Genomic DNA, 17,103 nt, shown 5'->3' with positions numbered 1-17,103 from the left:
CTGGAAAGCGTGTGGTGAGCTCTATGAAGTCTGGTCCCCAGAAGCTCTTTCTCCTGGTTTGTTCACATGTCCATGACTGGACCCACAACCCAGCCTCCGATGCTCAAGCTCAGAATGCCCTCTGCACCATATGAAGCCTTAGAGCACCATCTCTTAACACTTTCTTAACTGCATTCACTAATGAGGCAACAACCCAGCATGGCTGAGAATATAAACTCTGGAACTAGACAGGCCTGCATTTGAAACTGGTATGTACAACCATAACACTTTGGACAAGTCTCAATCTATTATGGCATCTGTCTTCTCTTGTAAAGTTAAGATAATGTCACATTTCTTCCAGAGTAGTGCAGTGCCACATACCCAAGAGACACTCATCAGAGATAACCTATTGAGAAAGCTACTCTTAGGACCTTGAGATTCAGGTGTACAGACTAAAAAAGTCTCCAACAGTTACAGTGAGTGTCCCTAGTGATCAAGAAGAAAAGATCAGTAAGAATCAGAAAAGGCAGTATCTGAGGGAGTAATGAAGAATTATACCTGGGTCACAAACTAGTTTCCTGGGGCTCAACCATCAAATTATTTTCTAAAATTGGCACACTGTTCTTTAAACTTTAGAATCTGACCAAGCTCTTAGTCCCCAAGACACCCACCAATCACTGCAGTTCTATATTCAGCCCAACTACACTTTTATGTTATGTCCTTGCTAGGCATGAGTTTTTAGATAGGTCACTGCAAGGAGATCCAACCAGTCCATTCTAAAGGAGATCAATCCTGGGTGTTCATTGGAAGGACTGATGCTAAAGCTGAAACTCCAATACTTTGGCCACCTCACGCGAAGAGTTGACTCGCTGGAAAAGACTCTGATGCTGGGAGGGATTGGGGGGTGGGAGGAGAAGGGGACGACAGAGAATGAGATGGCTGGATGGCATCACCAACTCGATGGACATGAGTTTGAGTGAACTCCGGGAGTTGGTGATGGGCAGGGAGGCCTGGCGTGCTGTGATTCATGGGGTCGCAAAGAGTCGGACACGACTGAGCGACTGAACTGAACTACCAAATATTTTAATATTAATCCAACTGCTTTTATTATCACTATAAATTTCGCTTGTTTTAAAAAAGTGAGATTTCCTAATTAATCACTGTCACACAATTATCACCTACATATAGAAATTTATAGAAAGAATAGATGAAGCAGAAAATAATTCAGCATTTTAATCTACAAATGCATACAGAGAAAAAGAATCCAAACTTCATAAATTTATTACAATTATATGTCTCCAAGATGACAAAGAATTCCAGTTTGAAAAGTACTGGTGACGCAGACAAAATGTCTGTCTGGCAAAGTGTCGCGAATATGAGAGAACTTTGTGTGTGTGTGTGTCAGTAGCTCAGTCATGTCCAACTCTGCAACCCCATTGACTATAGCCCGCCAGGCTCTTCTGTCTAAGGGATTCTCCAGGCAAGAATACTGGAGTGGGTAGCCATCCCCATCTCCAGGGGATCTCCCTGACTGAGCCAGGGGTCAAACCTGGGTTTCCTGCACTGCAAGCAGATTATTTACCACTGAGTCACCAGGGAAGTCCCCGTCAGAACTTACTTTCTAATACATCAAGATTCACATGAAGCTAAGATAAAGAGCTTTTCACTGCCTCACAATTTACTGGCACTTCAGAAACATACTATTTTACAGCATACTCTACTGTTGACCACTGGTGCATATGTCTCACATGTACCGATTTTCTCCATTAAAAAAAGAGATTCTTTTAGCACAGTGATCCTCCATGCTAAGGAGTGGTTCTGCCCCTTAAAGGACACCTGGTGATGACTGGGGACGGCTTGGGTTGTCAGTAGTCACACTGTATGAGAGGCTATTAGCATCTAGTGGACAAAAGCCAGGGATGCTGCCAAACATCCCACAATGAATAAGACGCCCCATATAACAGAGTTATACAGCCCCAAATGTTAACAATGCTGAGAAGGAAAAACCCTATGTTAGCAATGTATAAACAATAATAAAGACGAGACAATGGTGGCCAACTTACAAAATAAGGTCTACATGGTAATTCTTAGAAATGTGACTATTATAATTATAGAGAATTATAATCTGAATACAAAAGCAGAATAATAACATAAATTTAAATTTATATAATAGCTTACTAATTTAATTTCAAATAATAATTTCATAAAGAAATATAAAAGTATCTGAAAGTCTATCACTGGGTTCTTTTCTTCTTATAATGTCCCTACCCTTTAGAAGTCTTAATGCCAATTTTTTAGCTAAGTCTTCTTAAAAGACTCTTTGAATTACATAAAACAGAATCTACAACTACATGAATCACAAAACAAAAACAAAACATCTTGAAACTTACCGCTAAGCCCATCAACATATTTTCGCCCACTGTGATCTGAATTCTCAGTCCAAATAAAGCATTCATTGCTTTGAGTTTTAGTTTATTCATTAGCTGAGTATGCACTTCATATTCCATAAATGGCAAGAGATTACTGATGGCTGTGGCATTTGCTTCTGCCTGTGCCTTCTTTTTTAAGCGACACAACCTATTAAGGAAAATAATGTAGTCAGTGGACAGTGTTCCTGATACCATCTTAAGCAATATCCAATTTTTAAAACTTTCTGAAAATGTGCTTGATGAAAAACATTTACTTGCTTCAGATGGGCTTATTATGTTTTATCAATAATCCTTTCTGCCATTTTTTTTCACTGTATATACTTTTGCTAAAAGTCCCATTTTGATAAACAAAAGGGAAAAAAACTCAAAATCTCTAGAAATGAAACAAACAGTAATCAAAATCATCAGAGAACATAATTTTAAACCTTAGGTTTCATAACTCCACATGGTCATTTATAATGGATGGACAACAGAGAAAAAAAAGTTAATTTACTCATTAAAAGAATATAAAACTTGAGTATCTACCATGTGTCAGCCACTGTTCTAGGTGGTGAGCAATAATCAAGGAATAAAACGCAGAGACCCTGCTCATGACTGTATTCCAGGGGAGGAGTAATAAAAAAAAGACAAAGAAACAAAGCAACTGCAGACAACGCTTAAGAATCAGGTGTGTGCAGAAAATAAACCAGGTGAAGAAAGAAAAATTGGACAGAAGGCCTCAGAGCAGAGATAACACCTGAGCCACGAGACAAGATGGAATTGGGACTGCTGGAGAAAGACAACGATGGAATGAAGTTGGCATATAAAAAGAACCGAAAGGAGACCATTGCAGCTCAAGTGAAGTGAGCTAAGGTGAGGGCAGCACAGAGGAGGATGCAGTTAAGCATGGGCATGAATATGTTAGGCTTGGTCATGGTGAGGAGTTTGATTTTATTCTACCAGCAATGGGAATCCAAGATAGATTTTAAGAAGTAACATGAAAATGTATATTTTAGGACATCATTTATATGCTACACAGAGAATGGTGCAAAGAGAACTGATTATGTGGGGATGGAGAACAAGAGCTACTTAGCTGACAGACAACAAAAGCTTGGACTAAAAAGCTGACTGACAAGATGAAGAGAAGATCCCCAAACAGGTAAGCCAGGCTGCTCAGGCCAGTAGTTTTCAAATGCAGGCTTGCATCAGAACCACCTGCAGGGCTTGTTACAAAACAACTGCTGGGCTCCATCCCTAGGGTTTCTGAGTCAACTGTTCTGGAACAGAGCCTCAATCTGCATTTCTATACGTTCCCCCAGGATGGTGATGCTATTGGTCTAAGGGCCACACTCTGAGAACTGTTGAAGAAGACTAAAGACCTAACTGTTGAAGAAGACCTAAAACAAGAAAAAAAAAAAACTGGATAAACTATGTACTTTTAAAAATCTTCCTAAAAGCATCACAGGACCAGGGCAAGGGGCAATACAGGGTATAAACGTAAGTGGGGAGCATAAGGAAGCTCTTTTGTGATGGTGAACAGCTGTGTGTCCTGACTGCAACGGTGGTTTACACAATCTGTCAGATAAAACTGCACAGACATATATACACACACACACAAATACTTTAATGAATGCAAGTAGTAACAATGTAAAACTAATTCAGGTCTGGAGCATAGTTAAAACCATTATAACAGTGTCAGTATCCTAGCTGATATCCTACTACAGCTGTGTAAGATGTCACCAATCGGGGAAGCTAGGTGAAGGGCACACAGGACTTTTTACAATATTTGCCAAAGCAAGTAAAACACAATGAACAATAACCAGCAGAAACAACAGAAAAAAAATGTTTTTAGATATTAAAATCATCAGTTACAGGATCAAACACAGACTATAGTATGTTGTATCAGATGTGAAAAAGAATAAAATACAACTTCTGGAAATAAAAAATCAAAAATTTTAAACCCAATTATTAGGCATAACAGCATATTAAAGACAACTGAAGACAAAACTAAAGAACTGAAAGATAAGAAAATATTCAAAATATAACTAAAGAAATAAAAAAGATTAAAAATATAGATAAGAAAGTAACAGACATGGACGAGGCAGTCAGAAAGTCTCACATACTTTAATTGGAATATCAAGACGAGAGAACAGATGAATCACAGAACTAACCTAAAATTTTTTTAAACACATGAAAGATACCAATCTATAAATTCAAGATGTCCAAGGTATAACAGTTAGGATAAAGAGAACTCCATACCTAACACTCTACAGGGAAACTGAAGAAAACCGAAGACAAATAAAATAGCTTGCACACAGCCTGAGGGAAAAAAACAGACAAACTTCAAAAGAACAGTTAGTCTAATAGGTTATTTCTCAACAGTTGCAAAGGAGTCCAGAAGGCAGTGGAAGAGTATCTTCAGTGTGCTTAAAGAAAATAACTGCGAGATAAGATACTGCTTAAAGATAAAATAGGCTCATTTTCAGACACATAAAAATAGTTCACCATCAATAGATCCATCAAAAAAATACTCAAGGAGATAACGAAGGCGAAAGAAAAATAGTTCTAAATGGAAGGTCTAAGATGCAAGAGGGAATGAAAGCAAAAAGGAAACAGATTAGAAATATATTTTAGAAGAAAATATAACATGCCTTTGAAATAATTCTGATGTGGGAGGTTAGGAAACAGAACAATGTCTAAGAATACCATTTGCAATGAAGAACTGAATAGAGCAAGTATCACTTATGAAAACAGGAAATACCAATATGAAAAAAATGGATAAAATCAGCAGTTAAATATGGAACAAATATGAGATGCTTATCAAAGTGGGGTGTAAAGTAGACAGCAAAGTATACTGGTCTGAAGCTCAGAAGAAAGCTCTGAACTAGAGCTATAAATTTGGGAATCCTAGAGTTACAGACAGAATACAGATATATAGGAGATGATGACTTCAACTAGAAAGAGAGCTTTGAGAAGAGGGTCTGAACTCATGGCTCTCAAGGAACAAGAAATGAGGAGGAATGAAGATTACAAAGACAGGAAAAAAGAGGAAGTATGGCATTGTGAAGTCATGAATTTCAAGGAGAAAACAATCAGCTGTGTGATTACTGCTGAGACCTTAAGTAAAATGAGGACAGAAATGCTCCATGGATTTGGCAGCCTGGCAGTTGTTAGTGACCTAGATAGCTGCAGCTGTTTCCTGTGTGCCTTTCAATTTCCTATTCCAGCACACTTTAAAGAGAACTCTTACCAGCCAACTGAAATTGTTAAAAATAAAAACAAAAAAAAAACCCACATAGCACCATTCTTTTTTTTTTTTTAGCACCATTCTTAAAGAACAAAAAGTCAACTTCCAAAATGGATCAGATATTTAACGTCAATAAAGCATACTGAGTCACATCCCTCACCTGTGACAGGTTAATAATCTTCATAATAATAAATATTTGTACCTAATTTCAATGTTTAAGACTGCTTTTGCATACAAGTTTATCTGAGTCTCATAAAGAGGATTTTTCCTTCCGATTTTCCATACAGTAAAATCATATGGATCAAATATGTCTATTGGACTTCATACTCTATATTCCTTCAAGGACCCCAAGTACTGTCTTCACAAACATACCTTGCTTGAATGAGACAACCTTTTCCAATAACTGTTGCATCCACTGGGAGGTCTATAGTTGTGAAGAGAACATCAGGAACTTTTTGTTTCCTGCAGTTATTGCAGTATGTGAGATGAGCTGGAAACGGCATATTCAGTTCATCATATGGTATATGGCAAAATCCACAGCCTGCAGGCAAATTTTCTTCTAGCCTATATGGATACATTAAGGGGAAAAAAGGCATTCTTGAAAATTCTATACATTTTTCCAAAAACAAATATTACCTATCCAGTACTTGTGTACAAACTATACCATAACTTTGACCATAATAGGTACCACTATGATAAGAAATAAACAGGAAATCAGAACCACATACTCTGTTATGAAAGAAGAGGCTTACACAAGTAAGAGAGGCATTTTCTATAAATTATGTTTTTTTAATTTATTTTTTAATTGAAGGATAATTGCTTTACAGAATTTTGATGTTTTCTATCAAACCTCAACATGAATCAGCCATCGGTATACATATATCCCCTCCCTCAATTCTTGTTTGATGACCTGACAAAAACCACTATTATTCCAATGGTTTCTCCTTTAGGATACAATATAAAAATGAATGATTGATGTATGACAGAAATCAGACCAATATTGCAAACCAAGAATCAATCAATTAAAAATTAAATATTTTTTTAAATGGCTACATAATAAGAGTGATATGCTTTTCTTATCTGAAAAGATAATACACATAAAATCAGAAAATAATTCCTAAGGGAAAAAACTTAACCAATTTGAAAAAAATCTACAGTTAGAAACAAATGTATTTAAAAGGGAAAAAAAAGTCAAAGCTAGGCACACTCTAAAGTTACTAATTTCTAATGTCTGTTGTAGCCTTTTAGAGAAACCAAAACACCTATGTTTCAGAAATGAACATCCATCATACATGAAGCACAAACGAACGACCCACAACCTTCCCATTCATTGTAAAATGTCTACTGTAATAGGTTGTTTATGAAATCATTTTAGAATGATTAAGTCTTTTTTCAGTCATTGAATCTGAAGAAATCAGAATAGGAAGGGAAGAGGAAAACTCCATGGAGAACAGCAGGATTTCACACAGTCACATCCATGGCTCTGAAAAGATGTGGGTTCTCAATTCTGTTTCATTTAAAAGTTTACAAGTTACTATACCTCCCAGGAATCAGGCTTTGCATAGATTCTTTGTATACATTATTTCACAGAATTTTCTCAGTAAACCTCTAAATTAAATTAAGTTTCTCCCAGATATTATTCTTTTACTGTTGGGATGGCATTCTGGCTTATTAGAAATAACAAGGGAAACAGATATGAGCAGAGCTGTGAGCCTGAGCAAGTCATTTAACCTCTGAGAGTCTCCTCTATAAAACTGGAACAACAGTATCTACTCAGAAAGGTTCTTTTTTAAAAAAAAGATTAAGTAAGAAAACTATAGCTACATGAACACCCCTTTCAATACAATGCCAAGCACAGAGAAACAAAACCTAGTTTCACTTGGTCTGAAACCAAACTGAGATGCTAAGTAATCTGCTCAGTCACAAAAAGTACTAAGTAGCAGACATTAGATTTTAACACCAGTTTGTTTGAATCCAAAGCAGACGGGGTACAAGGGGGACACAGAAAGACGAAAATTGGGACAATTTTTAACCAAATAACTCCCAGAAATTTGAACACAGGTGGTGTAACATCATAAAGCATAAAGAATAAAAGTGCTAAAATGTATGACATTCAGTTCAGTCGCTCAGTCGTGTCTCTGCGACCCCATGGACTGCATGACATGAGGCTTATCACCAACTGCCAGAGCTTGTTCAAACTCCTGTCCACCAAGTTGGTGATGCCATCCAACTGTCTCATCCTCTGTCGTTCCCTTCTCCTCCCGCCTTCAATCTTTCCCAGCATCAGGGTCTTTTCCAATGAGTCAGTTATTGGAGCTTCAGCTTTAGCATCAGTCCTTCCAATGAATATTCAGGTTTGATTTCCTTTAGGACTGACTGGTTTGATCTCCTTGCTGTACAAGGAAATATCAAGAGTCTTCTCCAACATCACAGTTTAAAAGCATCAGTTCTTTGGCATTCAGCTTCCTTTATGGTCCACCTCTCATATCCATACATGACTACTGGAAAAACCATGCCTTTGACTAGGTGGACTTTAGTCAGCAAAGTAATGTCTCTGCTTTTTACTATGCTGTCTAGGTTGGTCATAGCTTTTCCTCCAAGGAGCAAGCATCTTTTAATTTCATGGCTGTAGTCACCATCTGCAGTGATTTTGGAGCCCAAGAAAATAAAGTCTGTCACTGTTTCCCTTATTTTCCCATCTATTTGCCATGAAGTGATGGGACCAGATACCATGATCTTAGTTTTCTGAATGCTGAGTTTTAAGCCAGTTTTTTCACCCTCCTCTTTCACTTCAAGAGGCTCTTTAGTTCCTCTTTACTTTCTGCCATAATGGTGGTGTCATCTGCATATCTGAGGTTATTGATATTTCTTCCAGCAATCTTGATTTCAACTTGTGCTTCACCCAGTCTGGCATTTTGCATGATGGACTCTGTATATAAGTTAAATAAGCATGGTGACCATATACAGCCTTGATGTACTCCTTTCCCTATTTGGAACCAGTCTGTTGCTGGTTCCAGGTCCGGTTCTAACTGTTGCTTCTTGACGTGCATACAGATTTCTCAAGAGGCAGGTAAGGTTAACTGGTATTTCCACCTCTTTAAGAATTTTCCACAGTTTGTTGTGATCTACACAGTCAAATGCTTTGGCGCAGCCAATGAAACAGATTTTTTCTGGAATTCTCTTGCTTTTTCTATGATCCAATGGAGGTTGGCAATTTGGTCTCTGGTTCCTCTGCCTTTTCTAAATTCAGCTTGAACATGTGCAAGTTCATGGTTCATGTAATGTTGAAACCTAGCTTGGAGAATTTTGAGCATTACTTTGCTAGTGTGTGAGATGAGTGCAATTGTGTGGTAGTTTGAACAGTCTTTGGCATTGCCTTTCTTTGGGATTGGAATGAAAACCAACCTTTTCCAGTCCTGTGGCCACTGCTGTTTTCCAAATTTGCTGGCATATTGAGTGTAGCACTTTCACAGCATCATCTTTTAGGATTTGAAATAGCTCAGCTGGAATTCCATCATCTCCACTAGCTTTGTTCATAGCGATGCTTCCTAAGGCCCACTTGACTTCACATTCCAGGATGTCTGGCTCTAGGTGAGTGATCACACCATTGTGGTTATCTGGGTCATTAAGATCTTTTTTGTATAGCTCTTGTGTGTATTCTTGCCACCTCTCAATATCTTCTGCTTCTGTTAGGTCCATACCGTTTCTGTCCTTTACTTTGCCCATTTTTGCATGAAATGTTCCCTCAGTGTCTCTAATTTTCTTAAAGAGATCTCTAGTCTTTCCCATTCTATTGTTTTCCTCTATTTCTTTGCACTGATCACTGAGGAAGGCTTTCTTATCTCTCCTTGCTATTTTTTGGACCTCTGCATTCAGGTGGGAGAAGGCAATGGCATCCCACTCCAGCACTCTTGCCTGGAAAATCCCATGGATGGAGGAGCCTGGTGGGCTGCAGTCCATGGGGTCGTGAAAAGTCAGACACGACTGAGCGACTTCACTTTCACTTTTCCCTTTCATGCATTGGAGAAGGAAATGGCAACCCACTCCAATGTTCTTGCCTAGAGAATCCCAGGGACAGGGGAGCCTGGTGGGCTGCTGTCTATGGGGTCGCAAAGAGTCGGACACGACTGAAGCGACTTAGCAGCAGCAGCAGCAGCATTCAGATGGATATATCTTTCCTTTTCTCCTTTGCCTTTCACTTCTCTTCTTTGCTCAGCTATTTGTAAGGCTTCCTCAGACAACCATGTTACCTTTTTGCATTTTGTGACTGGTGATGGACGTAAAGTCCGATGCTGTAAAGTACAATATTGCATAGAAACCATTCCTATCCTGGAATGTTAGGTCCATGAATCAAGGTTAATTGGAAGTGTTCAAACAGAAGATGGCATGAGTGAACATCGACATTCAGGAAATCTGTGAACTAAAATGGACTGGAATGGGCGAATTTAATTCAGATGACCATTATATCTACTATTATATCTATTATATCTACATTATATCTATTTTATCTACTAGGGGGCAACAATCCCTTAGAAGAAATGGAGTAGCCCTCATAGTCAACAAAAGAGTCCAAAATGCAGTACTTGGGTGCAGTATCAAAAATGACAGAATGATCTCTGTTTATTTACAAGGCAAACCATTCAATAGAACAGTAATCCAAATCTATGACCCAACCACTTATGCTAAAGAAGCTGAACGGTTCTGTGAAGACCTACAAGACCTTCTAGAACTAACAACAAAAAAAGATGTCCTTTTCATCACAGGGGACAGGAATGCAAAAGTAGGAAGTCATGAAATACCTGCAGTAACAGGCAAGTTTGGCCTTAGGAGTACAAAATGAAGCAGGGAAAAGGCTAACAGAGTTTTGCCAAGAGAACGCATTGGTCATGTTCTTCCAACAACACAAAAGACTACTCTACTCATGAACATCACCAGATGGTCAACACTGAAATCAGATTTTTGCAGCTGAAGGTGGAAAAGCTCTATATAGTCAGTAAAAACAAGAGCTGGAGCTGACTGCGGCTCCAATCATGAATTTCTTATTGCAAAATTCAGACTTCAGTTGAAGAAAGTAGGGAAAACCACTAGACCATTCATGTATGATTAAATCAAATCCCTTATGATTATGCAGTGGAAGTGACAAATAGAGTTAAGGAATTAGATCTGATAGAGTGCCTGAAGAACTATGGACGAAGGTTCATAGGAGGCGGTTGTATAGGAGGCGGTGATCAAAACCATCCCAAAGAAAAAGAAATGCAAAAAAAGTATGGAAACGTTTGAAATATGAAATGTACAAAGCGGATAATCTCTAAATACTGACATCCTAGGGAATTTTCTTCCTTTTACTCTCCTACATTTTCTCAAATTTTCTTTAGTAATGCGCTAATAATTTCATTTGTCATTCCAAGTCATAATACGGAAACATCTAAACTGCATGAGAAAGGCTGTTCGTTAAATTAGGCTTCTACCTACTAAAAAATGTAAGCTACCGACATAAGCAAGAACTATAGGGCAGCACTGGGACAACTCACTGGCAAAGTCAGTTTTCTCAACAGAATATTCCAATTGTTTAGTATACTTCAAAATATCCAACTTTCACGTTCCTATTATTTACCATGACTTTTAATGCTCATGTTTTAATGAAACATATTATGGTCAAAATCCATTTTTAATACTGACAAAAGAAGAAACTGATCAAGGTCTTCGTAACATATCTTTCTTGGCTACACAGAGACTTGCAAATTTATACTAAATTTAATAACGTATATATATAAGCTTTCTTCCTTAATATATACTATACATTAATACTGGGGAAAAATACGGGAAAAAAAATAGTGTCAGCTAAGAAGTATTTAAGATTTATATTATTCAGGCAAGCTCTGGTATCAAACTTACAGCTTTCTGTATATATAGTTGATAACCTCATCTTTTTATTTATGGACACTAACAGAGTAAAGGAACCAATAATCAAATAAACTAAAAAGTAGTCTTGTTTTACCTAATGCTTTCATTTTTACTTTCTCTTTCACATATCTTAAAGTCATATTTCACAAGGTTTTTATACATAATTGAAAGTTTTTATACATAATTTTCATACAACATAGTGTCTGCTGTGTAAATTAGGAAATTTCTTTATGGAAATTGTTTCATGACCTTTTCCTATTTTGCAGGTAAGACAAAAGGAAAAGAAAGGAAGAGAAAACTCAAAAGAAATTATTTCTACATTGTAGCAAACACAAAAATGTATACCTGAAATTCTTCAATTGGTAATTATATGTGCCATTTACTGAGATATTAGCAATGACAATGTGCGTCATGCAGTGCAGAACCCAATACTTCTTTGTTGCTATGGTGTTGCTATGGATTAGGTAAAAATCAGGCAAGTGCCTGGTCCTGATTTCTACACCCCACCCCTGTAACCCGCCCTCATAGAGAAGGATTATCCCAGCTCTGAGAAGAATAAAGTCAAACTCTCCCTTCTCTACCCTTAAGGAAAATAAGCCATGCTTTCATGACAACCTCTGTTCCAAACAGCCCTCCACGGTGCCATCCTGCAAAAATCTAGGGTTCAGTACAGCTGCCGTGCCGGATGCAGATAAAATACAGACCTCTTCACTACAAAAGAAAAAAAAAAAACATAACCAAGTTAATATTTTCAGGCAGTCTAACTTTGGAAAATATTAAATATCAAAGTCATTACCAAGGTGACAATTTAAATTTAAGAAAGACTTTACTAAATATTATAATCACAGGATTACCTCCTAAATCTAAGATAGAAAATAGAAGTAACATTGTTAAAATGAAGAAGAAGAGTATTCTTTATCACTTAAAAATTGTAAGATATAGTATTAGTGACAATTCCTTTAAAATATGGCAAAGCTTATAAAGACTGGAATGTTTCAAAATAATGGTAGTAACAAACTGTATTGTTCAATCCAGCAATAGCCCACTAAACTGTAATAAAATACTCTTTAAATGAATATTGAATTTTATTAAAATTATTCTAAAAGTACAACTATGTAAATATCTATATGGCTTTACCTTAATTTAAACTTAATAATAAAAAGACAACTGACACAAACATCCAAAGTATACCAGACAGAGCTTAAGCTACATTATATTATATATATGATAAAAGCCGATTTTCCAAAGAATTCTCTGAAGCTCTTTATTACATATTACCCAACTTGAAAGCCAAAAAACAATCAACATAATTACTGAATTATGAATGAGATTACCCAAAGCTAATGGGAAAAGTAGCAACCTAAGGACAATAGGTCGCGGAGAGTCGGACACAACTGAGCAACTGAACTGAACTGAAGGACAATACACTTGAAACAAAGTAAATGGACAAGAGGCAAGGCCACAAAAGAAATGATCTGCAAGAGGCCAGGCTTCTAATGGTTAAATGCACACTGAGAATATAAAAAAAACACAAAGCCACAGAAGGTGCTGAATCAAAGAGCTACTAGAGCAGGTGTGCATTTCAAGGTGTGCACTGCAGGGAAATGAATCCAGTAATAGTAAGTAGGACGGGTTAAAACAGAAAAAACTAGTAAAGACAGGATTTAAATACAAAGATTTTCTGAGGTCTCCAGGGAAAACAGAAGCTTACATCAGGTGAATGCAAACTTCTAAGCAAATGAATTGGACTCATTTCTGTAGACTCCGGCATCTGTGACTTATCTCCAGCAACTGAATCCACACCTCTGGCCTTCTCCACATGCTACTCTTTTCACCCTGAAAACCCTCCCTATGCCTTTTCTCTTCATTGATATAACTCATCTTTCAAGATACAGTTCAAGCTTCAGTTACTTCATTACAACTTTCTTCCAATCCTCCTAACCTATAGCCCTCTAGGATCCTAAGATACCTTGGGATATCTCTATCATAAAATGTATTGCGTTTGTCGTAATTCTCCAGGAGAATGTGAATCTGATGGTAAGAACTATGTCTTCTAAAACTATATCCCTAAAACCTGAAAGTATATGAAAATAAATCCACAAATAGAGCAAGACCATCTAGTGGAAAAAAAGGCAGGATAAGCCTAACAAGGTTAGTAGGTTAACAAAAGTAGAACAGCTACTATGAGAACAGAGCAGTTCAAGAGTATAATACATGCAAAGGAGAACTACTCAGCAATGAAAAGGAATGGGTTCTTGCTAACTATAACAGGGATGACACTAAATTTAATCTCAACTTAAACATGCTGAGTGAAATTAATTAAACAAAAAGGAGTGCATAATGTTAAGAATTCTATTTACATAAAATTGTGTAAAAGTGAAAACTTATTCTAGTGATAGAAAGCAGATCAGCAGTATATCCTATGACAGGGGTGGGACGAGAAGGGACTGAAGGGAGAGAGGACAAAGGAATATAAAGAAGCTTTGGGGGTGACATATGTGTTGACTGTCTCAATGACGCTAATGGTTTCATGGTTTCATGACTGATCCTAATGGCTTCATGATAATAATGGTTTCATGACTTTTATGGTTTCACATAAAAGTTATGTGAGAACTTTTCAAAGTAATGCACTTTAAACATGTGAGATTATATGCTTATTATACATCAATAAAGCTGTTTTTTAAAAAGAGTATAATATATGGTCTGCAAAGAAAAAAAAAGGATCCTTAGCGAATGAAAAGCATGGCTCTGTAACATCCTCATTTATTACAGTCTGATCATTTTTTCTCCAACAAAAATGATCAGCACCACCACAAGAAAGTTATCCATGTAATAGCTGGCAGTTAAGAACTACCCAACAGAAGGTGGAAAAACAAGACAGCATAAGGTCAAACAGTGTCTAGATGACATCTATTACCAACCTCTGAAGGAGTGGAAGGTAGGGTTCAAGGATGGCAGACAGCAAATAAAGTCAGAACCTAAGTAAGGAACTGGGAAAACTCTTGATTAAGAGAAGGGCCAAAACAGACCAGAAATAAATAAGCAAATGGGATGGGTAGGAAAATATCAGGTTGTGATCTAAGAGTGAAATTTTATGGTTTCAAATTTTTAAAGAGGAACAGTTTCATGCGATAATGAAGTCAAAGTAAGGTTGAAAGTCAACTGAGGATAGAGGACTTGAGAATGAGAAAGTACAATGCCAGGTTGTTAGAAGTGAGATAACTGTGTTTAACTGGAGGAGATGGGCAGGGCAGTTAATTAAGAAGAGCAGAAAAAAGTTTTGGAGGTAGAAAATCCTGAATCCAGTGGATCGGCACGGACTTCAGTGGGGAAGAGGTTGTCCAAATGAAAGACAGGAGAAAAAGAAATTGAGAACTGACAGTATGGAAGTCCCTTCCTAACTGGGTAGCGTTAGGGAGATCCGTTGGTAGGAAAAAGTTAAGTTACAGTTCATTAATGAAGGCAGGAAGAGTTTACAAATGAACTTGAAAGACACACAGCAGTTCGTTTACAATAGATTAAGGGTTTCAAAATCCCAGAGGAAGGAGCTGGTGGAGTCAAACTGGAGTAAAGCAGGCCTGGAGTTAATACTTGCTGTCTGCCAGTATTATATTCTCATTTAATGCCTCAGTAACCTTAACTGATAGGTAGTTATTGTCTCCAGTGTATAAACTGAGGCTCAGAGGAGTACAGCAATTTTCCTGAAGTTTCACATAAATCAAGCAGTAAAGATAGCATATGAACCTCCTCCTGATGTATTCTAAAAAAGCCCATGCTAACTGGATCAATCCACTTTTCTTCTTTACTCCGTATCTGCATAAAGCTTTTCCCCTTTCAGATGACAATCTGTAAAACTACAGCATCTAGAAAATCAAGTTGTTATTATCATTTACCAGATGCTAGTTGATTCACTGTAGCCCACTACAGCATGACAGCCTAATGCTTTGGCATGGGATTTTATTTCTTGTCTGATTTCTGCCCACCATGCATCTCGAGTTTCTGGTTCATCTGAAAAATAAATTTTAAATCAGTTCACTACTCAATAGCACATTGTCTATTTGAACAAGAAATATTTAAAGTACACATACTCTGGAAGGCAAAGAACTACTATTCTACAACAGGTCTTCAAACTTCACATCTTTAAAATGTTACTTCTCAAAAAGCTTATTAACATTTTCATTTAATGCTACTTCTCAAGAAGTTTAACATTTTAAACTCAGGTGCTAGCATATAAATCACCTAGTTCTATTTGCTTTATTGCTTTAGGGCTATCTATAGGGATCTGTTTTATGAGATACAATCTAAAAGGTAGACCAAGAGTTTTCAGACTCTAATCTTAAACTAAAAGGACTTCCTATGTCTCACCTCACTGAGTGAGCACCTTGAGTCATACCCATAAATTTATTTTAAATTCTGATTTCATTTCCTGGTACTTAATTTTTACTAATGCAATATATTCTGGGTTCTCTGCAAGGCACAGATTTATCAACATTAAAAGGCAGAAAGCCATCTGTAGCCATCCCTCTAAAGAGATGTGGGTCCTGAACCAAAGTGACAAGAAATAAAGGGACTGGCCAATTCAAAATAAAGCAAATACATTGAAAACATTAGTACGAAGAATCTAGTTAATGTACATAAGGACAAATTTTAGAAACAACACTGTAACTCCATATATAGCTCTATCATTAAGAAAATGCTTTCGAATCACAGAATCACATGTTACTACCATGGAGTAGCCCAACATTGCTTGCAATGGAGCATTATTATAGATGAAACATCTGTCACATACACTTTCTAATTACTTGCATTTAGCTGCAAACTACTGATGAACAGCAGCTGCATATATAGTTAACTTTTCATGTGCAAAGATGTTAAAAACAGAAACAGTCTATAATCAGCATATCCTAAATTGTTTCTTTTTTTGTGACCAATTCCATTTGGGAACAATCTGGAAAAGAAAAAACCTGATCAACTCTAAATAAGATGCTAAGCTCTTACTGTAAATCTTTCACATTAAAAAGGCACTATTACGACTGAAAAATCCAACAATCCAAAGCCTTCTGAGTTTCTGTACATATGCAGTTTTCAAATACGTTTTTCAAAATAAGTAGAATAAGTAGAATCATACTCACTAGTGAAATACTGAAGACAGCAAAGTAAAGAAAGGTTAAAAGGCTTGTTATAGCTCACATTCCTATGGTGGAATTTTGTTTCCCCCACAGGGAAATCAGCAAAAAGAAGTGAGGAGATAAAAACCAGAACTACAAATGATGGCAGCCAGTTCTTGCGTTAAAGTCTTAGATCCAAGACCGTGCTACCCTAAAACTTTCTTTCAGAAGAGAAGAAAGAAACACAAAACTCCAGGAAACTGAGGAAAAGATCAAAGTACGAGATAAAGAAGGAAAAGAAATAGAAAATACTACAATATGGTGTTAGCAATCAATATTACAAATTCAGAAATGGGTGAGACAATTAGGTGGCCCTATTTCGCACATATGCTACTGTGTTAAAGAATTTCTTCATATTCCAGGCTGAAATGCAGACATCAAGAGCACAGAAACACTT

General features: G+C 37.0%; 1 protein-coding gene across 7 annotated transcripts in view; it reads right to left on the bottom strand.

Moving 5' to 3' along the window:
* C2CD5 (C2 calcium dependent domain containing 5) overlaps positions 1-17,103 on the bottom strand; it is a 93,623-nt gene that overhangs the window by 25,549 nt on the left and 50,971 nt on the right. For all 7 annotated transcript variants that reach the window (XM_055394150.2, XM_055394155.2, XM_055394156.2 and 4 more), the window contains 4 exons: positions 15,432-15,546; positions 12,154-12,249; positions 6,007-6,198; positions 2,370-2,556 (listed from right to left, as the gene is read on the bottom strand). In XM_055394150.2, the coding sequence (XP_055250125.1) occupies positions 2,370-2,556; positions 6,007-6,198; positions 12,154-12,249; positions 15,432-15,546 (590 nt within the window). The remainder of the gene's footprint in view (positions 1-2,369; positions 2,557-6,006; positions 6,199-12,153; positions 12,250-15,431; positions 15,547-17,103) is intronic.

This window comes from Moschus berezovskii, chromosome 6 (genome assembly GCF_049115385.1).
Source record: "Moschus berezovskii isolate FMDL1 chromosome 6, NW_MosBer_1.0, whole genome shotgun sequence".
Taxonomy (NCBI): Eukaryota; Metazoa; Chordata; class Mammalia; order Artiodactyla; family Moschidae; genus Moschus; species Moschus berezovskii.
This window is presented reverse-complemented; position numbering and strand designations above follow the sequence as displayed.